The following is a 23583-nucleotide window of genomic DNA, read 5'->3' on the forward strand; positions in this document are numbered from 1 at the left end:
AATATACTTTTTAATAGGTTCTATCCCTTATGCCAAAAATCAATTAAATGAAACAAAATATACAGAAAGCAAACAACTCCGCTATATGAGTTTGTAATGAAGAAACCTGGCACTGAAGAAAATGTGATATGATACAATCAAGCATCCTTTACTTGCTGAGGAACACTATATATGTAATGGGAGAAATTACAACAGGGAATGACACGCCATGAATTAAACCCTGATGAAACCACCAACTTTACTTATAGCATGCATTGCCATCCATCATTCTATTCCGAAAGTGCGTCATCTTTAAATGGGAATGTCGCATGTACAAAATCATATTATCCATGGCAAACTGGTTCAAGTTTTGATGTATCTGCTGTTTCAACCTGTAAACACCTAATTTCTTACCTTGGTGTTCTTGTCCATGTTCGAATCACTCTGTACAGTATCCAATGTCTGACGTTGGGTAGACACATTATAGTCGGAACTCCTAGTAATTTAATCACCAAGAGCCAGAAGAACTGAAGAGAGCTCTGATATGGAAGAGTTTGCGTGCTAGCCTTCTTATGTTCATATTCGCCGATACAATTACAAATTCCTCAAACCAATATAAGACGGCCACAAACGGGTACGAACCATCCTTCACCCTCTTAAAAAGAATTATATCTTGTAGAAAAACGTTGGAGCCATTGCATAGCGAATCATCCTTGTATAACACGAGTATCTTTTTCGCATGAAAATCTTCACTAGTCTGATTTTAGCAAACATGCAACAATAGGGAAACAAATCTAATTTGAATTCACAATATCCCATTCAAAACCCTTTGATAATAATCATACTGCCGCGTCCGCCATGCATCTAAACTGCTGCTGATCAGGGAAAGCACCAATGACACACATTGCTGCAAGAAACCAACAGATAACCACCATCAAGATTAAATGCAGGGCAGTATTAAAAATGGATAAAAAGCTTAAGACAACAAACCTCTTCTGTCAGACTTAAGTGGAACCGTTTTCTCAAGTTCTGTATTGCTCGAGGGCCACCTTTGAAGCATGGGTAACCAGAATCCTAACACAAAAGATGAAAATATATTGAGCATATATGTTCTTTCTCCAGCCTTACATATTACTAATATATCTTGGCAGACAGCTCAACCTTTTTTTTGTCCTAACTATATATATTGTGTGTTACTCAGCGAGACACAATCAGGCTCAGTGAATTACTGAATTGTATGTGACTGATTACTCCATCCTCTAATTATCATGATTTATAAGCAGTTGTTACAAAAACATTGGTATCAGGCATAAGCAAGCCAATTTGGAAAACTTTCAAAGCTCAGTAAGAGAACTACCCAAATCAGGTCTCATCATGTTACGATTATGTACAAAAATATAGCATGACCAGCAATAAACTATAGCATGTTACCTGCAACATTTCAACAAGAAGAATTATGCGCTCTGCATGCTTACGGCAGGTTAGGAAGCCCTGGATGCATAATACCTGAATTTAAGGGTAAAGATCTCAGCATCAATTTAGCACAAGCATATTTACTAATTAAAAGCTGGACTTTCATTTAGTACAGACCAACTTGGTTTAAGATTTATGAAATAAGAAGAAAGATAATAGTATTACATAAAGCTTGACACATTGGTCTTTTAGTAAGAATTGATATGTCTTTATCGTTCACTTCATGTTTTAATAACATTTATTTTCAGTAAGCAAGAAACTTCCAACAATTTCTGCTAATTTGCTATTGACACCCGTCACAAACTTGTGTAAGAGAGTGAACAAACCACGCATGCCTTAAACAGAGAAAGAAAGGGCTTAAATACCTTAAAGTAGTCAAAAAATTCACTTGGAACTCCCTCAGCATCAGAATCCATGACCTAACACCCCAACAATAAAGCATTAAGAGCAAATCGAAGTAACTGATAGAATTGTGTTGACAAACAAAAATTGAGCTATAAGATAGAATCTCATGTTCAGCAGACTTACCTCAAGAAGTTCACGGGTTAATTTGAATGGTGCACTCTCAAAATTTACACCACCAGGTGAATTGGAGAGCATGAAGCCAAAATCTATATGTATTATGTGACCTTCTTCATCCAGTAGCAGATTTCCATTATGCCTATCCTTCACCTACACATGGATAAATTGGCAAATAAAAAATAAAAAAATGGAGTATTTAACATACTAGCTCATTAAATTTATAACCACCCAGAATCAAATGCTGTTATAGTATGCTTTCAGTACAAAACAAAACCACCAGTACAATAAAACGACATTTAGAAAGCGACATCTGCCATTCAATCAATCTTATTCATTGCTTTAACCTCCTTAAAAGTTTCTATTCCATGATGTTCAATTTGTGCATTGAATTGACGAAATAGAGTGAAAGAAAACCATATATACCTGCAGAAGATAGCACAGAAGGGAATACCCAGCCATACTTTCAACAAAATTTCTCTGCAATAAAATAACTTTAATATGAGCAATAGAAACATTCAACAAAAGTATATCTAAGCACCTTCCATAGAAAAAATAACATCATAATTTGACTGATTAAAATATTAAAGAAACAAAATTACGAAACAAACCAGAAATTTTAAGAGCACAACCAAAAATAGCAAACTATAAACTCATTCTAGTGCATAAAAACATCAAAAACAAAAAGAGTGAAACCTGGTGTTTCATTAACTTTAGCTAATAAAATATAGAACATAATCATGCAAGATAACAAAGCATATTAACAGAATACCCTTCATATAACTCTTTTGAATAATGTCAACCAAATCAGCAAACCACAGAAATGTCCATCTTCCTAAAACAAACTTGTACACATTACAGCATTCCAAAGAGGAGTAATTGATTACCATCCAACGGAACACTGCAACTAATGTATCTTGCTCCTACATCCCATTATCACAAAGGCTTGGATTTGACCAGTGAAGTTAGCCAAGAAGTGTATCACAATCACAAATTTTATTACTAAACAAAAGACACCAACAAGAGTGATCCACCTACTTGCAAATATCAAAGATAATTTGCACAAATCAGAACCCAGCACATCAAGCAGTCAACATATACTATTAGGTAACTGACATCGGCTAGCAAGATTTGTAAATAACCATAGGATGATTGCTTCAAAATGAAAGTAACCTTAAGGTAACTCAGAAAAAAAAAAGACTTCAAAATAGCATAAAATGTAAATCACACTGCAGCTTAAAAAAGAGTAGGTAAATTGTCCATGATGACAAAAACCAAAATTGCTCTCTAACTCTAAAATATTATAGAAGTGGAAAGGAATGTTCCTGTCTTCTATTATTTAACAACATTCCTTTCAATTACTAGAGCATTACAATCGTAGTATCTGCAGTAATACAGAAAAAGAACTTTTTTCCAGGGTAAAAAGAGAAAAGTAAATTCTGACTCGTCTTGATGGTCCAACCACAATCCTAAAAGCTTAAATATAAAGCCAAAACATTTTAGTAAACGTGGCAATTATTTGAAATGTAGGAACGAACTTGCCTAACAAACAAAATAGAAGGAGAGACCTGCCCCTTTGCCACTGGATTACCTGTGCCAGTTTAAAACTTGGAGAATTTTCCTGATATTTAGCAGCAAAGAATTCACGTAAACTTGATAGATTAAGATATCTACTTTTGATAGAATGAAGAGAGGCCTGCAGAAAACAGCAAAGCTATTACCATTTAAACAGCCAAAGTTTCCATCATAGATGCTATCCAGTCTGTTGAACAGATAAAGTTTATGTTACCGTATCTGGAATTGTTTCAATAAGTGCTGTGTAAGAAGATGTAACCAAAACTTCATAAGGGCGCAACCATAGAGGAAGGCCTGCTTCTTGGAATATATCTGGCATTTGAAACCGTAAACACACACTTCAACCCACTATGATAATGGAACAATCAGTTCTGAGATCACTAATGTTTGAAATACTTATACATAATACACCTATGAATGTAATTTTTACAATTTATTGAACATCAAGCATTCTTAATCATCTTTGTGCATGCAGAGTTATGTCTCCCTTTCTAGAGGGGAAAAAGGAAATTCACTGCCTTGATATTTTCTCAAATCATTTCTAATTGTAGGAATTATAGAAATGAGTTGTCAATCCCTTAAGTTAAGAGATTATATAATTATTTTCTGTTTTTTCAATCCCTTATTTCAAGGGATTACATCTCCTAGGATTAGTTTCCTTTCTTAGAGTTTCCTAGTTTAGAGGCATAATTTGTATATAAATATGTAATATGTTCTACTGAATGTACACAAGAATAAAAATAACAGACTTGTCTGTTTTCTACAGTCTGTTTTCTACATGGTATCAGGTTAGAGCGATCAATCCGATTTCCGCTTCTCTTTAAATCAATTCCTATTCAACTCTATTTTTTTTTCATGGCTAATCCGGATCCCTCAGCATCCGAAATCACTTCCCAGACCAGCCCCTCTCAATCTGATTTTCAGATTTCAGTTTTCAAATTTTCAAAGCAACAGAGGAAAAATCGCCTTTGGTGTGAACATTGTAAGAAGCCAGGCCATATGATAGATCAATGTTGGAAGCTGCACGGAAAACCAGCCGATTGGCAGCACACACGGTCCAGGTTTCAAAAGGAGCCTCATATTGCCTCTCAAGATGATTCCTCAAGCAGTTTTAGCAAGAAACAGATAGAGGAACTGCAGCAGATTTTGAGCAGTATGACAGCCAAGCCTACAAATGTGACTTATACTACTACTGATGGAAATAGTCCATATGCTTCCTCGGTACAATGGATAATAGACTCGGGTGCATCAGATCATATGACAGGAAATATTAATATCTTGGAGGAATATAGTGAAAGCAGCTTACCAGCTTCTATCAAAATAGCAGATGGTTCTCTCACTACAGTCAAAGGGAGTGGTTATGTTACATTAAACAAAAATCTACTACTTCATAATGTCCTCTATGTTCCTAGACTTGCATGCAATCTGTTGTCAGTCAGCAAATTAATTAAAGATTTTGGTTGTAATGTTGTGTTTGGTACTGGTGGTTGCATTTTTCAGACACAGGGCTCGAAGAGGGTGATTGACAGTGCTAGGCTGGGCAAAGGATTGTACACCCTTGGAGGTAAAGCATCTCATAATCATGCCTTATCTAGTGCTCTTAGGAAACCAATTTTATCTTCTGATCTCAATACCAATAAAATTATGTTATGGCACTCTAGATTAGGTCATCCTAATTTTTTCTATCTTTCCAAAATGTTACCGAACTTATTCATTAATAAAGATCCGTCTTTGTTTTCCTGTGAAATTTGTCAAATGGCCAAACACACCAGAAAACCATATATTCCAGCCAAATTTGAACCAACAACACCTTTTTCCATCATCCATAGTGACATTTGGGGCCCTTCTCCTGTCAAAAGTATTTCTGGATATAAGTGGTTTGTGTCTTTTATAGATGATTACTCTAGGACAACATGGGTTTTCTTAATGAGAGAAAAATCTGAGGTTGAGTCTCTCTTTAAAAGTTTTTATCAAAAAGTTGAAACCCAATTTGACACAAAAATCAAAATTCTAAGGAGTGACAATGGGAGTGAGTATTTGAATAAAACCCTTGGGTATTTCTTTAAGGAAAAAGGCATTGTTCACCTTACTTCTTGTGTCAACACACCTCAACAAAACGGGGTAGCAGAAAGGAAAAATAGACATCTTCTAGAGGTTACTAGGTCTCTTATGTTTGCTGCTAATGCTCCTAAGTATCTTTGGGGGGAAGCTCTTCTTACAGCCACTTACCTCATCAATAGAATGCCAAGTAAAACCTTAGATTTCAAAATTCCTACTAAGGTTCTGTTTCAGCTGTATCCCCATTTTAAACATTTAAACTCAAGTCTTTCTCCTCGGGTGTTTGGGTGTACAACCTTTGTTCATATCCACAACAGAGGGAAATTAGATCCTAGGTCCATAAAGTGTGTGTTCTTGGGCTATTCTTCGAGTCAGAAGGGTTACAAGTGTTACTCACCTTCTACCAAAAAGACCTATGTCTCCTTTGATGTTACATTTTTTGAAAACCAACCTTATTTTTCAGGAACAGAAATTCAGGGGGAGAGTTACAAGGAATTTCAGCCTGTTCAAACCGATATTTCTTTACAGCCTATTAGTTACAAGGAATTTCAACCTGTTCAAACCGATATTTCTTTACAACCTATCCTTTCCTTACCTATTACCATATATTCCAGCCAAATTTGAACCAACAACACCTTTTTCCATCATCCATAGTGACATTTGGGGCCCTTCTCCTGTCAAAAGTATTTCTGGATATAAGTGGTTTGTGTCTTTTATAGATGATTACTCTAGGACAACATGGGTTTTCTTAATGAGAGAAAAATCTGAGGTTGAGTCTCTCTTTAAAAGTTTTTATCAAAAAGTTGAAACCCAATTTGACACAAAAATCAAAATTCTAAGGAGTGACAATGGGAGTGAGTATTTGAATAAAACCCTTGGGTATTTCTTTAAGGAAAAAGGCATTGTTCACCTTACTTCTTGTGTCAACACACCTCAACAAAACGGGGTAGCAGAAAGGAAAAATAGACATCTTCTAGAGGTTACTAGGTCTCTTATGTTTGCTGCTAATGTTCCTAAGTATCTTTGGGGGGAAGCTCTTCTTACAGCCACTTACCTCATCAATAGAATGCCAAGTAAAACCTTAGATTTCAAAATTCCTACTAAGGTTCTGTTTCAGCTGTATCCCCATTTTAAACATTTAAACTCAAGTCTTTCTCCTCGGGTGTTTGGGTTTAAAACCTTTGTTCATATCCACAACAGAGGGAAATTAGATCCTAGGTCCATAAAGTGTGTGTTCTTGGGCTATTCTTCGAGTCAGAAGGGTTACAAGTGTTACTCACCTTCCACCAAAAAGACCTATGTCTCCTTTGATGTTACATTTTTTGAAAACCAACCTTATTTTTCAGGAACAGAAATTCAGGGGAGAGTTACAAGGAATTTCAGCCTGTTCAAACCGATATTTCTTTACAGCCTATTAGTTACAAGGAATTTCAACCTGTTCAAACCGATATTTCTTTACAACCTATCCTTTCCTTACCTATTACTGTCTCTCCAAAGCCGGCTAGCACTGTCCCAGTTCCTAGGGAGGGTGATGGGAATAACCTAAATAACTCTGATGAATTACCTTCCTCCTTATCTCAGCACTCTAGTCCGTGCAAAACACCTTCCACCACTACCAAAAATGCACCTAACAATGACCCTGAAACCATAACTCCCCAACCGAAACAACTCAGTGTTTACTCAAGAAGAAGGAAAGATGTTGCTGAAGAAATCAGTCAGCCTAGCATTTGCCAAGAACCAGATTCGGATCCTGTTGCAGCTGAAACAGAAGGTAATGATGGTTACCAAGAGGCTACTACTGTTGATCTTGATGACTTTCCTATTGCTATTAGGAAGGGGGTAAGAAAATGCACTGCTCATCCCATAAAAAAGTATGTTGCATATGGGAAATTACAGTATAATTTCAGGGCCTTCACTGCCAGTATTAACACTGTGAAAATCCCAAGAAATGTGACAGAAGCATTTCAATCTCCTGAGTGGAAAAAGGCTGTGGAAGAAGAGATAAAAGCATTGCAAAAGAATAAAACATGGAGTTTGACAGATTTGCCAAAAGGGAAGAGAGCTGTTGGATGCAGGTGGATATTCACAGTCAAATATCATTCGGATGGGAGTGTGGAAAGATACAAGGCAAGGCTGGTTGCTAAAGGTTTTTCTCAGTCCTATGGCATCGACTACCAGGAGACTTTTGCACCGGTTGCAAAATTGAATACCATCAGAATATTGTTATCAGTAGCTGTTAACATGGACTGGAAATTGCATCAGCTGGACATAAAGAATGCTTTTCTGAATGGGAACCTTGAAGAAGAGGTATACATGGAGGTCCCCCCGGATTAGAAGGAAAAGTCACTAAGAAAACTGTGTGCAAGCTCAATAAATCCTTATATGGCTTAAAACAGTCTCCCAGGGCTTGGTTTGATCGATTTGCTAAGGCTATGACACAGAATGGTTTCAAACAAAGCCAAGCAGATCACACATTATTCAGAAAAATTACACCGAGTGGTAAGATAACCCTCCTAATTGTCTATGTAGATGATATGATTATAACTGGCAGTGATATAGAAGAAATAGAAAAGCTAAAGATGAATCTTGTAAAGGAGTTTGAAACCAAGGATTTAGGGAGTATGAGGTATTTCCTGGGTATGGAAGTTGCAAGGTCCGAAGAAGGGCTGGTCATAAACCAGCGTAAGTATGTTTTGGATCTTCTTGCAGAAACTGGGATGCTCGACTGCAAACCAGTTTAAACTCCAATGGAGCCAGGCTTGAAATTTTGCAAGGAGAGGACTGGAAATCCAGTAAACAAGGAATCCTACCAAAGGTTAGTTGGGAAGTTAATCTACCTGTCACTGACCAGGCCTGATATTGCATACTCAGTGAGCATTGTCAGCCAACATATGAGTGATCCTCGAGAAGAACATTTGGAAGCTGTTAACAGAATTTTAAGGTTCTTGAAATTTACCCCAGGAGCTGGACTTATATTTAGAAAAAATCAAGACAGAACAGTGAAGGTTTATACAGATACAAGCTGGGGAGGTGAATTAACTGATAGAAGGTCAGTTAGTGGCTACTGTACCTACGTTTGGGGTAATTTGGTGACTTGGAGAAGTAAGAAACAAGTTGTTGTCTCTCGAAGTAGTGCTGAGTCAGAGTTTAGAGCAATGGCTCTCGGAATATGTGAAGGAATGTGGATTAAAAGACTGCTCACAAAACTGGACTTAGATGACAAGAAGAATTTTGAGATTTTTAGTGACAGTCAATCAGCTATGAGTATAGCAAAAAATCCAGTGCAGCATGATAGAAAGAAACACATTGAGATAGACAGACATTTTATTTACAAGAAGGTCAACAATGGAGTTGCAAAACTGCAGTACATTCCGACGAAGAAACAGCTGGCAGATATCTTCACCAAAGCCCTTCCACGAGTGACTTTTGATGAGATGTCATTCAAACTGGGTATATACAACATATACACCAGTTTGAGGGGGAGTGTAGGAATTATAGAAATGAGTTGTCAATCCCTTAAGTTAAGAGATTATGTAATTATTTTCTGTTTTTTCAATCCCTTATTTCAAGGGATTACATCTCCTAGGATTAGCTTCCTTTCTTAGAGTTTCCTAGTTTAGAGGCATAATTTGTATATAAATATGTAATATGTTCTACTGAATGTACACAAGAATAAAAATAACAGACTTGTCTGTTTTCTACAGTCTGTTTTCTACACTAATAACATATGATGTAGACAGAAACGTGACTCCAAAAGTTGAAGGTTATACAGCAACCAGATTGGACACAAAGCAAATGAGAAAAGAATATTGGGAGAAAAGCAACACAAAAATTGTAATAAAGGGACATACCATAAAAATGAGAGATAAGCTGCACAGCAAGATGCTCTTGCCTACAATCATCCCCACTCTTTACAATAACCTTCATGATACAAATAACAAAGGGGGCATATTTACTTAAACCAAACTAAATAGCACATAATAGGAAGAAAATACTCGGAATTAAATAACATTCACCAAAAAGTCAAGACTTACACAAAAACATTAATATCAAATGCCTTACACAATCAAATTAATGCCAAATACATGGAAAAAAGGACAAAAAAAGGTTCATGTCAAAGCTATAAATGCAAGAATTAGTTGAACTATTACCCACTGATCCAACACCAATTAGTTCTAAATTGACTCACCCACTTATTTCTTTGAAATAACACTACATCAGATTCTAAGCTTCAGGACTAGTGTCTTTTGTAGGACCAATAAATTATTTCTTGCAATCAAACAAGCATCTCTACCAGCAGCATCAATGGGACTAGATAAACAACAAAGGTTGGTATTATCCATTTGATGGGCTGACCGGTGACATGGTGCTGTTTAAAGGCAGCAATAAATAAAAAAAATGGAACTAAGGTCTGTTTGTTTAATAAAAATAGGTTCCAGAAATTGTCTTGGACATTCTCTTAAAATTAAAGACATTTCACCTTTCTCCAACAACAAAGCCAACTTACTCTTACCTTCGGCAGCTACTCAAAGCCAGCTCATTACCATACAATCAAGTACAGCCAGACCCACCTTTGCCTCTCCTTCAATCTCCCTCTTCCTCCCTTGCTACACTTCAACATGAACAGCTTCTTCTCCTTTTCTCTCCTTTTTCATCACCACTCCAAACTGTCCCTTCCTCCTTTCTCTTACAAGTAGACTTTTTCCATGTTATCTTCTCTTTTCTCTTCTCTGTCATTGTCACCTTGACATATTAAAATTTTCTGTCCACAAACTTCACAAACCCAAAGTCCCAAACCCATCTATGCACTACATCTCAAGATCTTATGTCAACTACTCCCTAGTCCCTATAAAAGTTTTCAGGAGGAAGAAAATGATTGATTTTTGGCTTCCAATTGGGAACAAACTTTTCAGGAGATGAATCTTACAGTACAGGGTTTTCAGGAGGAAGAAAATGATTGATCTTTGGCTTCCAATTGGGAACAAACTTTTCAAACATCTCAACAGAAATGATTTTGGGAACAGGTCATTATTTCAGAAGTCAAGTACCAAAAAAAAGGATGAGCTCCACAAAGCAATCCTTAACCTTGGCAAAGGACCCACCTCATCAAGCCAATTGAAAAAACAACATTGCTTTACAGGATGTACAACAAATGCTGAAGTAAATTATACCTATAATGATATGATCTGAAATATCTGACTGAGGAGAAAAAACTCTAAACACACGGCAGAAAAATTACTATAAGGCGCTCTAAAAGAAAAATACCACAAAAGAAAATGCCATCACAACAGCAGTTACAACTAGCTGACACTAATAATGGAAGATCACAGAAAAGTGAACATGTATATGCCCACTTGCAAGACTAGTCACTGTGATTGCATGGTATATATATACTAGCATTAAGATAAGTAATGATAATGATGACATGTACATATGTTATTGGTTAGTCTTGCAGAAGAAGCATGATACAAATAAAATTGCTAAGGGATTTACGCAGAGATAAAACCATTCTGCACTTAATTAGGCACATACAACCACAATGCTAAGGGAAGTAAAGAAGCAAATAGAGCAATTGATTATGAGCAGAACTTACAGAACGCAAGTCCCAACCAGGTAATTTCCCATATATTGAAGCTTTCCGTATTCTCTCCTTCTTCACCTCCCAAAGTTCACCAGATAATGCATCACCAGCTTTAGGCACACCTCCATTAGCCTAGGGAATTTACAAAGTTTCAAGGAAAAGAAGAAAAAGAGCAAAGAGAGAGAAAGATCTTCAGTTTCACCAACATTACCCTTGGCTGTGCATCTGATGAATCCTGACCAGCCCCTTTCAAAGGGAGTCCAGGAGGAGCTTCTCCCTTTGCAGCCGCTGCCTGCACAACAATTTTATGTTTCAGTAGTAGCATCTAAAATGAGACACAAATTAAATAAATTTATAAAGGAAACTCATTTCAAATTTTAATTAATATAAGCCGAAAGACTGAATCAAAAACATTTCTTCCTCTATTAAACTTTATACTTCTGAGAACAACTTAAAAATGGTCTTAAAGTAAATAAGCATCTACAGAAACTTTTACAATAAAACCATGATGATGATAAGAATAGACACCCTTGACAACATTTGATAAAATTATTACAGGCTAAAGCAACTTATCTCCCAATATTTAACTTGATATCAGCACATGGGAATGGAAAAATCCCCTCGTAGACTACTGGCATATTCTGTGCATATTATAAAATATTTTAACAACTTATAGATTATCCCTAATACATATTCTTCAGTTCATAGAAGCTCTTAACCAATCTAACCTAGAGCATTAACAAACCCAAATCTAGGACTAAAAGGAGATTGTACAAAGGATGCTCCCAGGTAAAACATGTCACTCATGAAATGGTCATGCTTTCGTGTCAAACTAGGATGCAATATCAAGTGGACCTTTAGATTGACAATAATTCACCATGATGTCAGACAAGCTAAAATGTGCCATGAATAATTTGGTAGTTAAAATCTTACACACTTCTAAGCCTTCAAGGACTTAACTATTATTCTAAAAACAAGAAGAAAAACATAACCTAACAAAACTAAACAGCCCAAGACAGATCAAGTTTAGATATCTAGGTATGTGACACTGAAAAGCCCAAAAATGGTCTAACCAGGCACACACAAACCTCTGGGTTAATACCTTAACCATTAGCAAAAATAATGTCAAAACAAAATTAGACTCCCACCTGTCCCTTATTTACATAAAAACATGCACATAAAAATTTGCATACTTAATATTTTAACCATGAGAGAATGATGTCATCTACTTCAAATGTTTATAATCAGATTCCCACCTTTACTTCCTCTATGGCAACAGTACTTGGAACACGACGGTGCTCCTTCCGACGTTGTCGCCCCTGCCCCTCAATATCTTCCATTCGGAGCCCAGGATCTCCAGTCAATACCACCCTTACCCACTCCATATCACTAGCATGAGCATCTTCTATTTTTTGAGTTAAATCTCGTCCACCCTGAACTGAAACAGCACTCAAATTGCAACGATTCACACCACACTTTGGATCACGTGCATCAATACTCCCTGACGTATTGATTGATTGCTTTTCTACAGAGAAACACACATTAACAAATTTCACTTTTGCATCAGACTTATGTGTCATTGCTTGGTCAATGGCTTGTGCAGTGGAACTTGACATCCTATCACTACTATTTCGATACGCCTCTTGAGCGGTCCATAAAGGATAAGCCCATGGAGGCGGCTTTTGGAGTAATGCATCACCATTTGCTAGAGGGATTCCACCTCTAAAAAGTTTCTGAGTATTAGATGCATCCTTTGTACTGCTAAAATAAGATTCAGGAAAAAGATTTAGAAACCACACTCAGTTCCTTTGAGTTATGTATAAGTTATCTCATGTAACTTGAAAAACTGAGACTGCATTTTCATATGGGCAATTGACTAAAAACTTACCTCGGCAATTCAAATTTCAAAACTTCAACGCAGATCAGGTAAGGTGCTTTTTCCCTAGAATTCAAAAGAACAGCTTCATCTTCAGGAATATGAACCACACGATACATCCCTTTTCCCATTGGAAAGCAAACTCCTAAAAGTATTCCCAAGGATACTCAAATAAGGGTAATGGAGCAATATATTACAAACAACAATCCAGTTCACTCAATAAATGAAAAGTAAATTAACAATGGAAATGCAGGCTAACTGCCAATTAATAATGCAAAAATTTTATCATGGCCAAAAACAAAGCCTTAAAAGTTTGAATGGCATAATACCCCAGAAAAGAAAAAGAAAAGGAAAAGCTCTAATTGCATGGTAAATTTCATTAACAATGTGAAAGCATAATATAACTTTGCAACTGGTGTCACCAAATTACAAACCATTCAGCCAATCACAGAATTCACTGGGCCCAGCTATTTAACCAGGTTATTATGGCTTGGTCATGTACATTTGTGATGTTTATTTCTCCCTTAAATTAACAACATAAATAATTAAGATCTCCACTTCGTATTTCCAAGCATTGATTGCTTGTATATTGCACGTTTGATTGAATCCAAGTATTGCAACACTTTTCAGTGTCTTAAATATTGAAAATTTATCACAGAAATCTCTTCGAAGGAACTTCTCTTACTTTACATAAGCAGAAAAGTTGAGCAAGATCAGATTGGGTCACCCACAGATTAATCTTAGATCAACCCCTCCTGCAAAGCCTAGGATCTAAAAACCCAAGTACAGAAGGGGCAACCCATTCCAACCAACCCAAGTTGCATAAGATATCAACACAACCCTCAATTGTAGATATTACATGTTCACAACCAATATCACCATAAGCAGAACACACATCTTCTCACTAATTTACCCTCTTTTTCTCATTTGAATGAAAGAAATAGCTGTACTCAGAAAGAAGAAATAGTACAAGATGGGAGTAAAAGGAAAATGAAGATATTTCAGGACACCAAAATAAATTGCTTCCAACTGAATGAAACGCATCAATTAAATGATGTATTCACTTGACAGAAGATAGCAAAGATACGGTTATAAAAATGAGAAAGCAAGAACCAAAACTAAATTTCAACCTCAGTAAAAATGTCTAGCACTCCAACAAAAAGATCCTAACATCTCAAAATTTTTACATAGGTTTCCTCTTCAGTGGACAAGACTATGCAGCAAAAACATTGTCAACAGAAGTCAATAAAAGTTTACCCCTTTCAAACAGATCATATGAATATGCAAATGAATATAAAAACTAAAAACAATAAAGAGAATTATACATCACCGCACATGGTTTTATGGATTCATATTCTAAATGACCAGTAAACATATAGTGGTAATTCCAGTCACTAATTCACATTGGAAATCATAAGTGAACTTATTAAAGATGATAAATAATGCCACTCAATGCCATTGCTTTGATCAAATTCATCACAAATAAAAATGTACCTCCATTGTTTTGGGCCTCAGCTAGATGTGAATTGATCTCTGCAAGTGACTAGAAGGCAAAAATGACAATTAACATGTCAGATAACATCCTAGCAGAATATTTCATAAATTAATTGAAGCACTAATTAAACTTTGAAAAGAGCAAACCACCTCATGAAGAGCAGTTTTACGATCTTCAATAGGAAAAACGTCCACCAAGCCATATGATGTGTCACATAATGACAGTACAAAATCCAATGAATCATGATAAGCCCCTTTTCGTAATTGTGATACAGAATTATTTGGAAGCGGAGGCTTGGAGTTTGATCTATCAATCTGTTGCTTAGGTGAACCAGGATGCTTCTGCAAATTTGTGGGCACAGAAAATTAACATAAATTCCCAGGAGCAAGTCCAGTAAACAGCAATAATAATGAAAAGTAAAGAGCAATAGAATCGCATGAAAGCAGTAAAACTCTTGCTTCAAATACTTCTCCAAAAACAAATGAAGGAAAATTTCTCAGTAACAAAAAAACTTTCCATATCCTTTGTGATATTTTCTATCATTTAATTATAATAGTCCATCCTATGTGACCCCAATTACTCTTCATTTTTCTTGAAGCACCCACATCTGACACCCAATTCAAATGCACATTCAGATTTGGGTAGGAGGATCTAACCCTCCCAGGAACCTCCAAATACATGGAAAAACTTATTTTTATGCTTTTTTTGGACTTGTTAGGATTCTTTAGCTTTATGCACTTCTTCAATGTTATTCAGCTTATCAAGTACTAAAGGGGAAAATACTTTATTTCCTTAACAATGTGAATTTATTTCATCAAGTCCAGTGCTCTAAATCTCAATAAAAAGCATAATCTACAGCCATGTTCTAAGTAGGCAAGTTGGTTCAGCAAAGCCAAATAAATCTCCAGTCACATCACACAGATTTCAAGTTTTCAACAATTTCAAAGAATAGAAAGCAAAACAAACTGATCCATCTGAAGTTCCCTTGTGTTCCTAAGAGGTTTCCACAACATTTTCAAATCATTACATATTACAAGGTTTTAATCAAAGAAAAGGACATTCAGATTTAAAACCACAGATTCTAAAAAGCAAGTCGAGAACATGGGGACACATAACAATAACCAAACAATATAATAGGAAACAAAAGAAAAGGAAGAAGAAGAAAAATCCTTAATATCAATTGTCAAAGCCACTATAATGAGTGAGGAGTATGTTCAGTGTTCAAAACTCAAAACAATCTTCACGGTTATTACCGAATATACTCTCAACTGCATTCAATAAGTTTAATGCCTAAACCTTATTTAGAAAAAGCAAGGCAGTTATTTATGAACCAATCTGCACTCCTGGTGATTACGATCAGGTGTCAGGCAATGGTGAAAGCCAAAATTAGACAGAATGAAGGGCAAGAGGAAGAAGAATGTTCCCTGGATCGATCAAGTATCCTAGTTCTAACGTAATAACAAAAGGTTGCTAACGGAGTGGAAGCTGTTACTTGTTTAAATGTTTTTCATGAAAAATAACAAATTAACAATGTCAATTGTCAAAAGGGGGGAAATTCCAGTACATAAGTAAAAATAATAATAGAACAATAATACAGGAAAAATAGATAAAAACAAACATAATAGATCATGTTCAGATAGCCAATAGTCCAGAAGATGAGAAAAATATATCAGTGGGATGGATCATAATCCAATTAATAATCCTATCTCGAACCAACCAGGGTAAATTCACCATTTAGCAGATGCTATCCTTCCATTCATGGGAAACCAAGTCAAGGACGCACTACTTCTAAGGATGACAAAAATAGTTTCAAATGGAGAACATTTCCACAGTATCAATACTAATAGGAATAATGGTGAGGATTAATTTCTTCACAATTTACAGCAGAGGCTGGCAACTAGAGAGCAAATGGTAGAACTGAAAGATTACTAAGCTCTATTTTTCAAATCGTGGCCCCAACATAAAACAAATAATATGATATTTGTCTTTCACAAAGTCTACTGCATCAAATTAAAAACACAAAGTTCACAAAAGACCATCCATATGATGAAAGGATTGTTTAAATCAGTCCAATGGGAATGTGTAGATCAGGGATATTAGACTAATGGTAAGAATGTAATACTGAAAGTTGATATACCATGGGTGCATACATTGGAAACCAAAGGACTAAAAATGAATAGACCTCGAAGCATGAAGACAACATGTCAACAAAAACAGAAGTGAACAAACCTCTTTGTGCATCTTTGAATTGAACAGCTCCGAATCTTCAATTGAACGATCCCGGTCCCTAAAGAGTTTGCGGAAGAAGTTCTCAGTCCCTGGACTGCTCTCAAACAAACTATCACTGTTGCCGTATTCATTTGCTGTACTAGTTTTATTCTCTCCAGGATGCACTCTGAACAGTCTTCTCAACAGTGAGAACTCTGAAGGATCTTCTTCCTCGCCATCATCATTCTTATCATTACCTTCTTTCTTTTCCTCGGTTTTATCCTTGAAAAGTTTCCGGAAAAAACCCTCCTTTTCATCATATTCACCTGATTTTGAAGTTTTTTCAGCAGAATTCACCATATGTACATCATCAGTTCTATCAGCTACGTCATCATTCTTATCATTCCCGTCTTTATTTTCCTCGGATTTATCCTTGAAAAGTTTCCGGAAAAAACCCTCCTTTTCATCATCTTCACCGGATTTTGAAGCTTTTTCTGCAGTGCTCATCATATGCACATCATCAATTCTATCATTTACATCTTTCTTATCCTCAAATTTATCTTTAAATAACTTCTTAAAGAACCCCTCTTTCTCATCATCTTCTGCTGGCTTAGAAACCATTTTATCATCAGAATCACTCTTACTATCTCGAAACAATTTCTTAAAAAACCCTTCAGAACTTGAAGTCATTTCTTCCTCCTCTCCTTTACTATCCTTTAAAAGCCTCTTAAAGAACCCATCTGAACTCGATGTTAACTCCTCATCCTCTCTCCCTTTGCTGTCCCTCAAAATCCTCTTGAAAAACCCATCCTTTTCATTCTCCTCTTCGTCCTTCTCAGCTGACTTCCTAAACAACAAGGCATCTCTGACTTTAGGACTTGGAATAAATTTTTTAAAAATCTTATTCTCCTCTGGGGACAACAATTGATTACCATCTTCCTGCAAATGGTTTCCTGAAGAGGGGGAGGACAATGATATTGATCTCTGTGGAGAAGGTGTAGTCAACGACAAAAACAGCTGTTTCGAGGATAGGAATCGATTCAAAACTTGATTTTTACTCCCGGGACTTGAACCTGCATTGGGTGGCCGCACAAGGGGAGGCCACTCACCCATCAAAGTAGCAGCAATTTGACACTTTTCTTGAATCCTATTAATCCCTTCATTATCATCAGAATCCTCTAACTCGGCCAACAAAAACCAATGCACCTTCATTGCCATTTTCAGTGATTTTGAGCACATATCAATAACGAACTTATCCAATGAAGGGCTTGGCTTATGTACCATCATGTAACAAATCTGGAACAGATAGCTTTCGATTCCAGATAATGGAAGAGTGTACATCCTGTTACAGAGATAATCTCGTACCCCGGCATGATCATGCTTGTAAAGATAGCTAACGGCGATCCACTCACAGAAAAACGCTGAGTCAAAGAATCTGATGAGCCACCCATTTTCACCTGACTCGCTTGTTAGAGGAGTCCTCGAAGTGGTGATTTCACGAGGTGACTCATCCGATTCTCCTCGACTCAGTCTTAGAAGCCTCACCATCGTTACCAATCTACCATCCTAAAACCTAATTTCGATGTGTAGTTTGGGAAATCGAAACCAAATTATCAAGTAGAAAGTCTTGAAATCTAATACAAAACCCTAGAATCTTCTAAAAACTTCCATAGAGAACCCCAATTCCCTCTCACCTGAGCGAATTCGGAAGCGCTTCGCTAATCCACTACCCGTATTGCTCTCACTGTTGAACCCCTCTTGGAGAATCACAGTGGTAGAGAAAAGCAGAAACCCTGATTCAGAGGTTAAAGAAGACGGAGAAGTATAATCGATAGTGGTTTTTCCTCAGCTGCTTGGCTGTAAGGAAAAAGGGTCAAATGATCGGGGAGAAGGTTTGAAAAAGTTGATCTTTTAGAGAAAGAATTTTGGAATTTTCTTCTTAGAGAATACAGAATACAAAATTCTGAATTTAGTGCTTCTGAATTTAGTGCGAGGAAGAAAAGAAAAAGGAGAGGGTGGATTGGTTTCCCACACCGACGTCGTGAGACTAGCGGACGTGGTGGCGATGCTGGCGGTGGTGGCCTTCTTTGGTGTTGTTGGAGAGAGAAAGACAATGGCGAGGTAATTACGTTTATTTTTAGTTTTTTAAAATTCAAATAAAAATACATTGAATATTATTATTATTGTGAGACAAGGGTTTTGCTAACTTGAACGGAAAGAATAACGGCGTATTTTATGAAATTTCATTTTGTTTTCCTTCGTCGTTAAGGTTATGCTTGTTTCACAGCTCTCGAAACATGATTTACGAAAGATGTGATACTTTATGGTTTCGAATAATATTTTTTTAGAAACTTTGGATTTAAAGGTTCAATTTTAAAATTCACAGTATCTTAAAAATAATTATACTGAAAATTTTTAAAAGAAATAAAAATATAATTATAATAATTTAAAATTATTATTAATTTAAAAAGTAATTATACTATCAAAGTCGAAATATCATTGTCTCTCTCACTTATAATATAGTTCGTCACATAAAATAAGTTGAATTTAGGAGAAATCAATAGCACCAGCAGTTTGTGTACAAATGGTTTAGAGTAAATTATACAAATGGTTTAGAGTAAATTATACTGATTCCCCACCCCCCACCCCCACATAATATCAATGAGAAATGTTTTAAGCTAAACTATACAAATAGTTTCTCAATTATAAAATATTATTTTATCGAGTTTCTAATTATTAAAATAATAGTTTAATCATTATTTTATTGAGTCCTTCGACTATTAAAAGTTATAAAATTGTCACTCAACTATTCATATGTTCTAAACTCATTCATTTTCGTTAAAAATTGATGACGGTCTAAACTGAACGTAACTTGCTGATTGAGATATGATAAAATCTGATATTAAAGTCTCAATCGACTATCATATTTCGGTCAACATGTTAAAGTCCAACTCAGATGATTGTCAATTTTTTTTATCAAAATATGTCGAATTTGAAACATATAAATAATTGAATGATCATTTATAATCGAAGACCATTTATGTACATTATTTTAATAATGAATACAAACATTACACACCTTTCTGGATGTATGCTTGGGACCCTTTGTTTCCTTATACAAGGTTGCCAATTGTGCTCTATTTTGGAGAATATTGAATGCTGATTGTCTCACTTCATGTGATGCCTACAAACCATCACATCCCATAATGTCAAACCACTGCATTCTCATAACATCTCTCTACCTTCCTAGAACACAAAGTCTGAATACACAACATCTACCCGTCTTGTCACGATTGAGGTATTAACATGTACACAAACATTATAGATCCAATAACATGACAATTGTACCTAGAACTAACTCATTATAATTTCTCGAGCAGAGCTTTCACTCAGTTGTTTTATTGAATCACAACAAATTATCAAGTTACCATAGAAATATCATATCTACACATTTTGCAAACATATTCAAAAAAATTAAAACATCGGATTGACATGTTATTTAAACATATTCATTATCTAAACATACTATAGCGAGTGACATGTTATTTGATTGCTCGAATTGAGTTGAATTCAATTTAAGTAAATTTATGAATTTAACTCTTAATCATTTAAATTATAAAGACTTACAATAATTAAGTTGATAAAATGAACTGAATATACATTTATGCGTACTATTAAGATTAAGAATAAAATTTAAATTAACATATTTAATGACTATTATACAAGTTAAAATTAAAATTCTAAATTCTAAAAATATGAAATTAAAATGCTAAATCAAAAGCGTAAATGTATTCCAAAATCTTAATGGCCATGAAAATTTCAATCAACGTGTACATCCCTACTAATGAGTAAGAATTAGAGTTGTAAATGAGACGAGACAGATTACGAGTTACTCGAGATCGATTCGATCAAGGTTTAATAAATACTCGGATTGAATGGACTCGAGTCGAGTTCTTAACGAGTCGAAATGAGTTACTTGATATTCGACTCGAAAAGCTCGTGAGTAGCTCGAAAATAGAATATATTAAGATTTTATTTTTTAAAAAATAAATTATTAATAATATTATCATTTATATATTGATTTTTTTTAAAAAAAAATACAGTAAGATTTTCATATATTTAAGGTTCAGTTTCGAGTTTGAGTTTGAGACTTCAATCGAGTTAATTTTAAGATTTTTTTTCTTTTCATTTTAAGCCTTTTCGAGCTGCTCACGAGCTTCAGCTCAGGATTTCAAATTCGAGTCGAGCTTGAAAATTTTAAGCTCGTGAATTTTCAAATCGAGTCGAGCTCAACAATACTCGAGTTCGTCTAGGCTCGTTTACGCCGCTAGACTAAGAACTAAATATTAAAAAATTGGTAAAGGCGGATAGATAAGATCAACGCGAGACGAGAAACCCATTAGAGTTAAATCGTAAGATTTGAGGCTGGTGCGTACGCGGTTTCACCACACTATCGCGCTACTACTTACATGAATACGTGCGTATATCACATATTATTGGCTATAAAATTAACCTAACCTGCCACTTGTGGGAAGGAAAACGAAAAGGGGAAACATTTGACTTGTCCAAAGAGTACTGCAGGGAGGGGGAAGCCATGACCGGAAAAAAGCAAGTGGAAGAGAAGGTTGCCGGAAAGAAAAACTTGAAGCTGAATCAAAGGAAGATTGAGGTTTGTACTTGAATTTTTTTTTTCAAATACTCATGCTTAATTTCCTTTGATTTTTTTTATCCTGGAATTCTTATAACGCGTAGCTTTTGGCCTTTGTTTTACGATTACAGAAGAAGTGGAAGGAGAAGGTGAAATTTTTTGGAGGATTGGCAGCTGAGACGACGGCTGTGCAAGCAGAGCTGATACGTGAAATGGACGAAAATCTGCCGCAACTCGGATCCGACACGAACTCACAGAATCTTCAAGCTCTGCAACTCACTGCTCACCAGCTCCGAAAGGTCAACATGCTGGCCACACTGTTGAACGACGAGGTCAAAGATTACGTCGATGATTTTCTCGACGAGATTCAGAAGGCTGGTAAAGATGATTCCCATTGATCTGGTTTGTTTCCTCGATTCTCCCTCCCCCCCCCCTCTCTCTCTCTCATGAAATTTTCTGATTTATTTTTGGATACCTACCCTAAATTTGGATCTTCTTTTGGTAGACTTTTTTTTGGTTATGTTTTTTGCCTGCAGGCGTTTCATCTCACATTTGACTGATAAAGAGTTTGTTATCTTAATCATTTTCATTCCATAAAATCCATTGGTGGAGTAGAAAAAAGATTCCCAGATCGAACCTTATTCTTCCATTAACCTGAATCTTTTCTGTTTAGTTTTGATTTCTGTGTTGTTGGATTGCAGGGATCGAAGAAGTGGAATGGAATATTTCAACTGGTTCTTAAAATGGGGGGGGGGGGCATGTTCTAGTATTCCCAGTTGTTTCTACTACTTAAATCTGTCGGTGTGTGTGTCTCTGCTTTTCTATATGAAGCTTAATTTAATTTGTCAGGATTGAATATGCATAAACAACTTGTTTTCATCGTCATACTTGTTTACGTGAATTATTATGCTATATATCTGTGCGAATGATGATTCAATGTTTGAATCTTTGATAATAAATGTGTTGAGTTATGATTGTGGTTAAGATTCTATGTAGTAATTAGTTTGTTTTTCTTTGGCTTAAATTATGTACTTTTTGTTTTAAGTATTTAAATCATTTTTAGTTAAATATCTAAACTATCATTTCCCAAAATATACATGTTTTGCATCTAAAAATATTTTTTCCTTAATCGAATGACTCTTTCAATGAATCTCATCTAACTGAAATTATTTTAATAGATGCATGGCATAAAGATAATTACAGATTAAATATTTATTTTGACAAAAAAATTAATGCCTAAAATAAAATAAAAAATACACAAGCATTCCATGCAATTTTTGAAACCCTAGTCGAAGAGAGATTTTCCCTCAAACATTCTGCATACCCTAGTTTAGCTTTTATTGGTACACAACATATATCGTACTTTTAGCATGAGTGTGTCATGGATTCAATTATAGAATCTATTTGGAATTGAAGCTAGATGTTTTTTTCTCTAGAATTATTGTATAATGGGTTTTGTTTTCTTATTTGATTTCGATTGAAGTGTGGTGTATAGGACATATGTTTGATTTTATATTAAGAGATTAACTTATAAAATTTGAAAGAAAAATGAACTTATAAAATTTTAGATATGGTAAAATCTTTATTGATGTTTTGTTAGATTCTTTTGAAATTGCTGTTTGGTTGACGAGAAAACGAAGAAAAATAAATTTTTTTTTATTTTTTACTTGAATATTTTTTTTAAATATATTGATAAGAAAATAAATAAATTAATTAAGTATTTATTTTGAAAAAAATTAACACCTTCAAACAATTTGCTTACCCTAGTTTAGCCTTTTTTTTAGTAAACAACATATCTTGTACTTTTAGTATGAGTGTTGATTGTAACCTTAATTAGGTCCCTATCATTCTTCAGCTTTCATAATTTTCTTAATCTTCAATACTTTGGGTGTAATTGTTTCTTAGGTCTCAATCATTATCTTACCCCCAATCTTTAGGTTTAATTGTTTTCACATCCTATCATTTTTAATTTACACAAATTAAATCTTAATCATTTTTTAAATACTTATTAAATTCTTGTTAATTTTAAAATTAGATATTTTAAATCTTTGATTATATTTTCATAAACATCTTAAATCTCTTTTAATTTTAAATTTGTATAGAGATTTAACTTCGAATTTTAAAACTTTAAATTAATAACTTAATAATATAAAAAATAACAATTCAAGAAT

General features: G+C 35.1%; 2 protein-coding genes across 7 annotated transcripts; one reads left to right on the forward strand and one right to left on the reverse strand.

Annotated features, from left to right (window-relative positions):
- Positions 1 to 69: 69 nt before the first annotated feature.
- On the reverse strand, positions 70 to 18911 carry LOC120147427 (phosphatidylinositol 4-kinase beta 1-like). Of its 5 annotated transcripts, XM_039160805.1 has the most exons (17): positions 17277 to 18911; positions 16786 to 17126; positions 14706 to 14897; positions 14556 to 14604; positions 13074 to 13206; positions 12442 to 12946; positions 11397 to 11477; positions 11198 to 11317; positions 9456 to 9525; positions 3761 to 3858; positions 3563 to 3667; positions 2398 to 2451; positions 1981 to 2124; positions 1818 to 1871; positions 1411 to 1485; positions 970 to 1053; positions 70 to 886 (listed from the first exon to the last, which is right to left on the reverse strand). In XM_039160805.1, exons 1-17 carry the CDS (start codon positions 18310 to 18312, stop codon positions 785 to 787), a joined length of 3243 nt encoding a protein of 1080 aa, XP_039016736.1. In that variant the 5' UTR covers positions 18313 to 18911; the 3' UTR covers positions 70 to 784. The 5 variants fall into 5 exon arrangements, with proteins under 5 accessions (XP_039016736.1, XP_039016735.1, XP_039016734.1 ...); XM_039160804.1 differs by having other exon boundaries at positions 12442 to 12943; positions 16786 to 18911; XM_039160803.1 differs by having other exon boundaries at positions 16786 to 18911.
- Positions 18912 to 21261: 2350 nt separating this feature from the next.
- On the forward strand, positions 21262 to 22294 carry LOC120147568. Of its 2 annotated transcripts, none has more exons than XM_039160911.1 (3): positions 21262 to 21433; positions 21544 to 21790; positions 22114 to 22294. In XM_039160911.1, the coding sequence occupies exons 1-3, from the start codon at positions 21359 to 21361 to the stop codon at positions 22152 to 22154; spliced, it is 363 nt and encodes a 120-aa protein (XP_039016842.1). In that variant the 5' UTR covers positions 21262 to 21358; the 3' UTR covers positions 22155 to 22294. The 2 variants fall into 2 exon arrangements, with proteins under 2 accessions (XP_039016842.1, XP_039016843.1); XM_039160912.1 differs by having other exon boundaries at positions 21268 to 21433; positions 21544 to 21814.
- Positions 22295 to 23583: the final 1289 nt, after the last annotated feature.

The sequence above is a fragment of the Hibiscus syriacus genome, unplaced genomic scaffold (genome assembly GCF_006381635.1).
Source record: "Hibiscus syriacus cultivar Baekdansim isolate YM2019G1 unplaced genomic scaffold, ASM638163v2 tig00110940_pilon, whole genome shotgun sequence".
Taxonomy (NCBI): Eukaryota; Viridiplantae; Streptophyta; class Magnoliopsida; order Malvales; family Malvaceae; genus Hibiscus; species Hibiscus syriacus.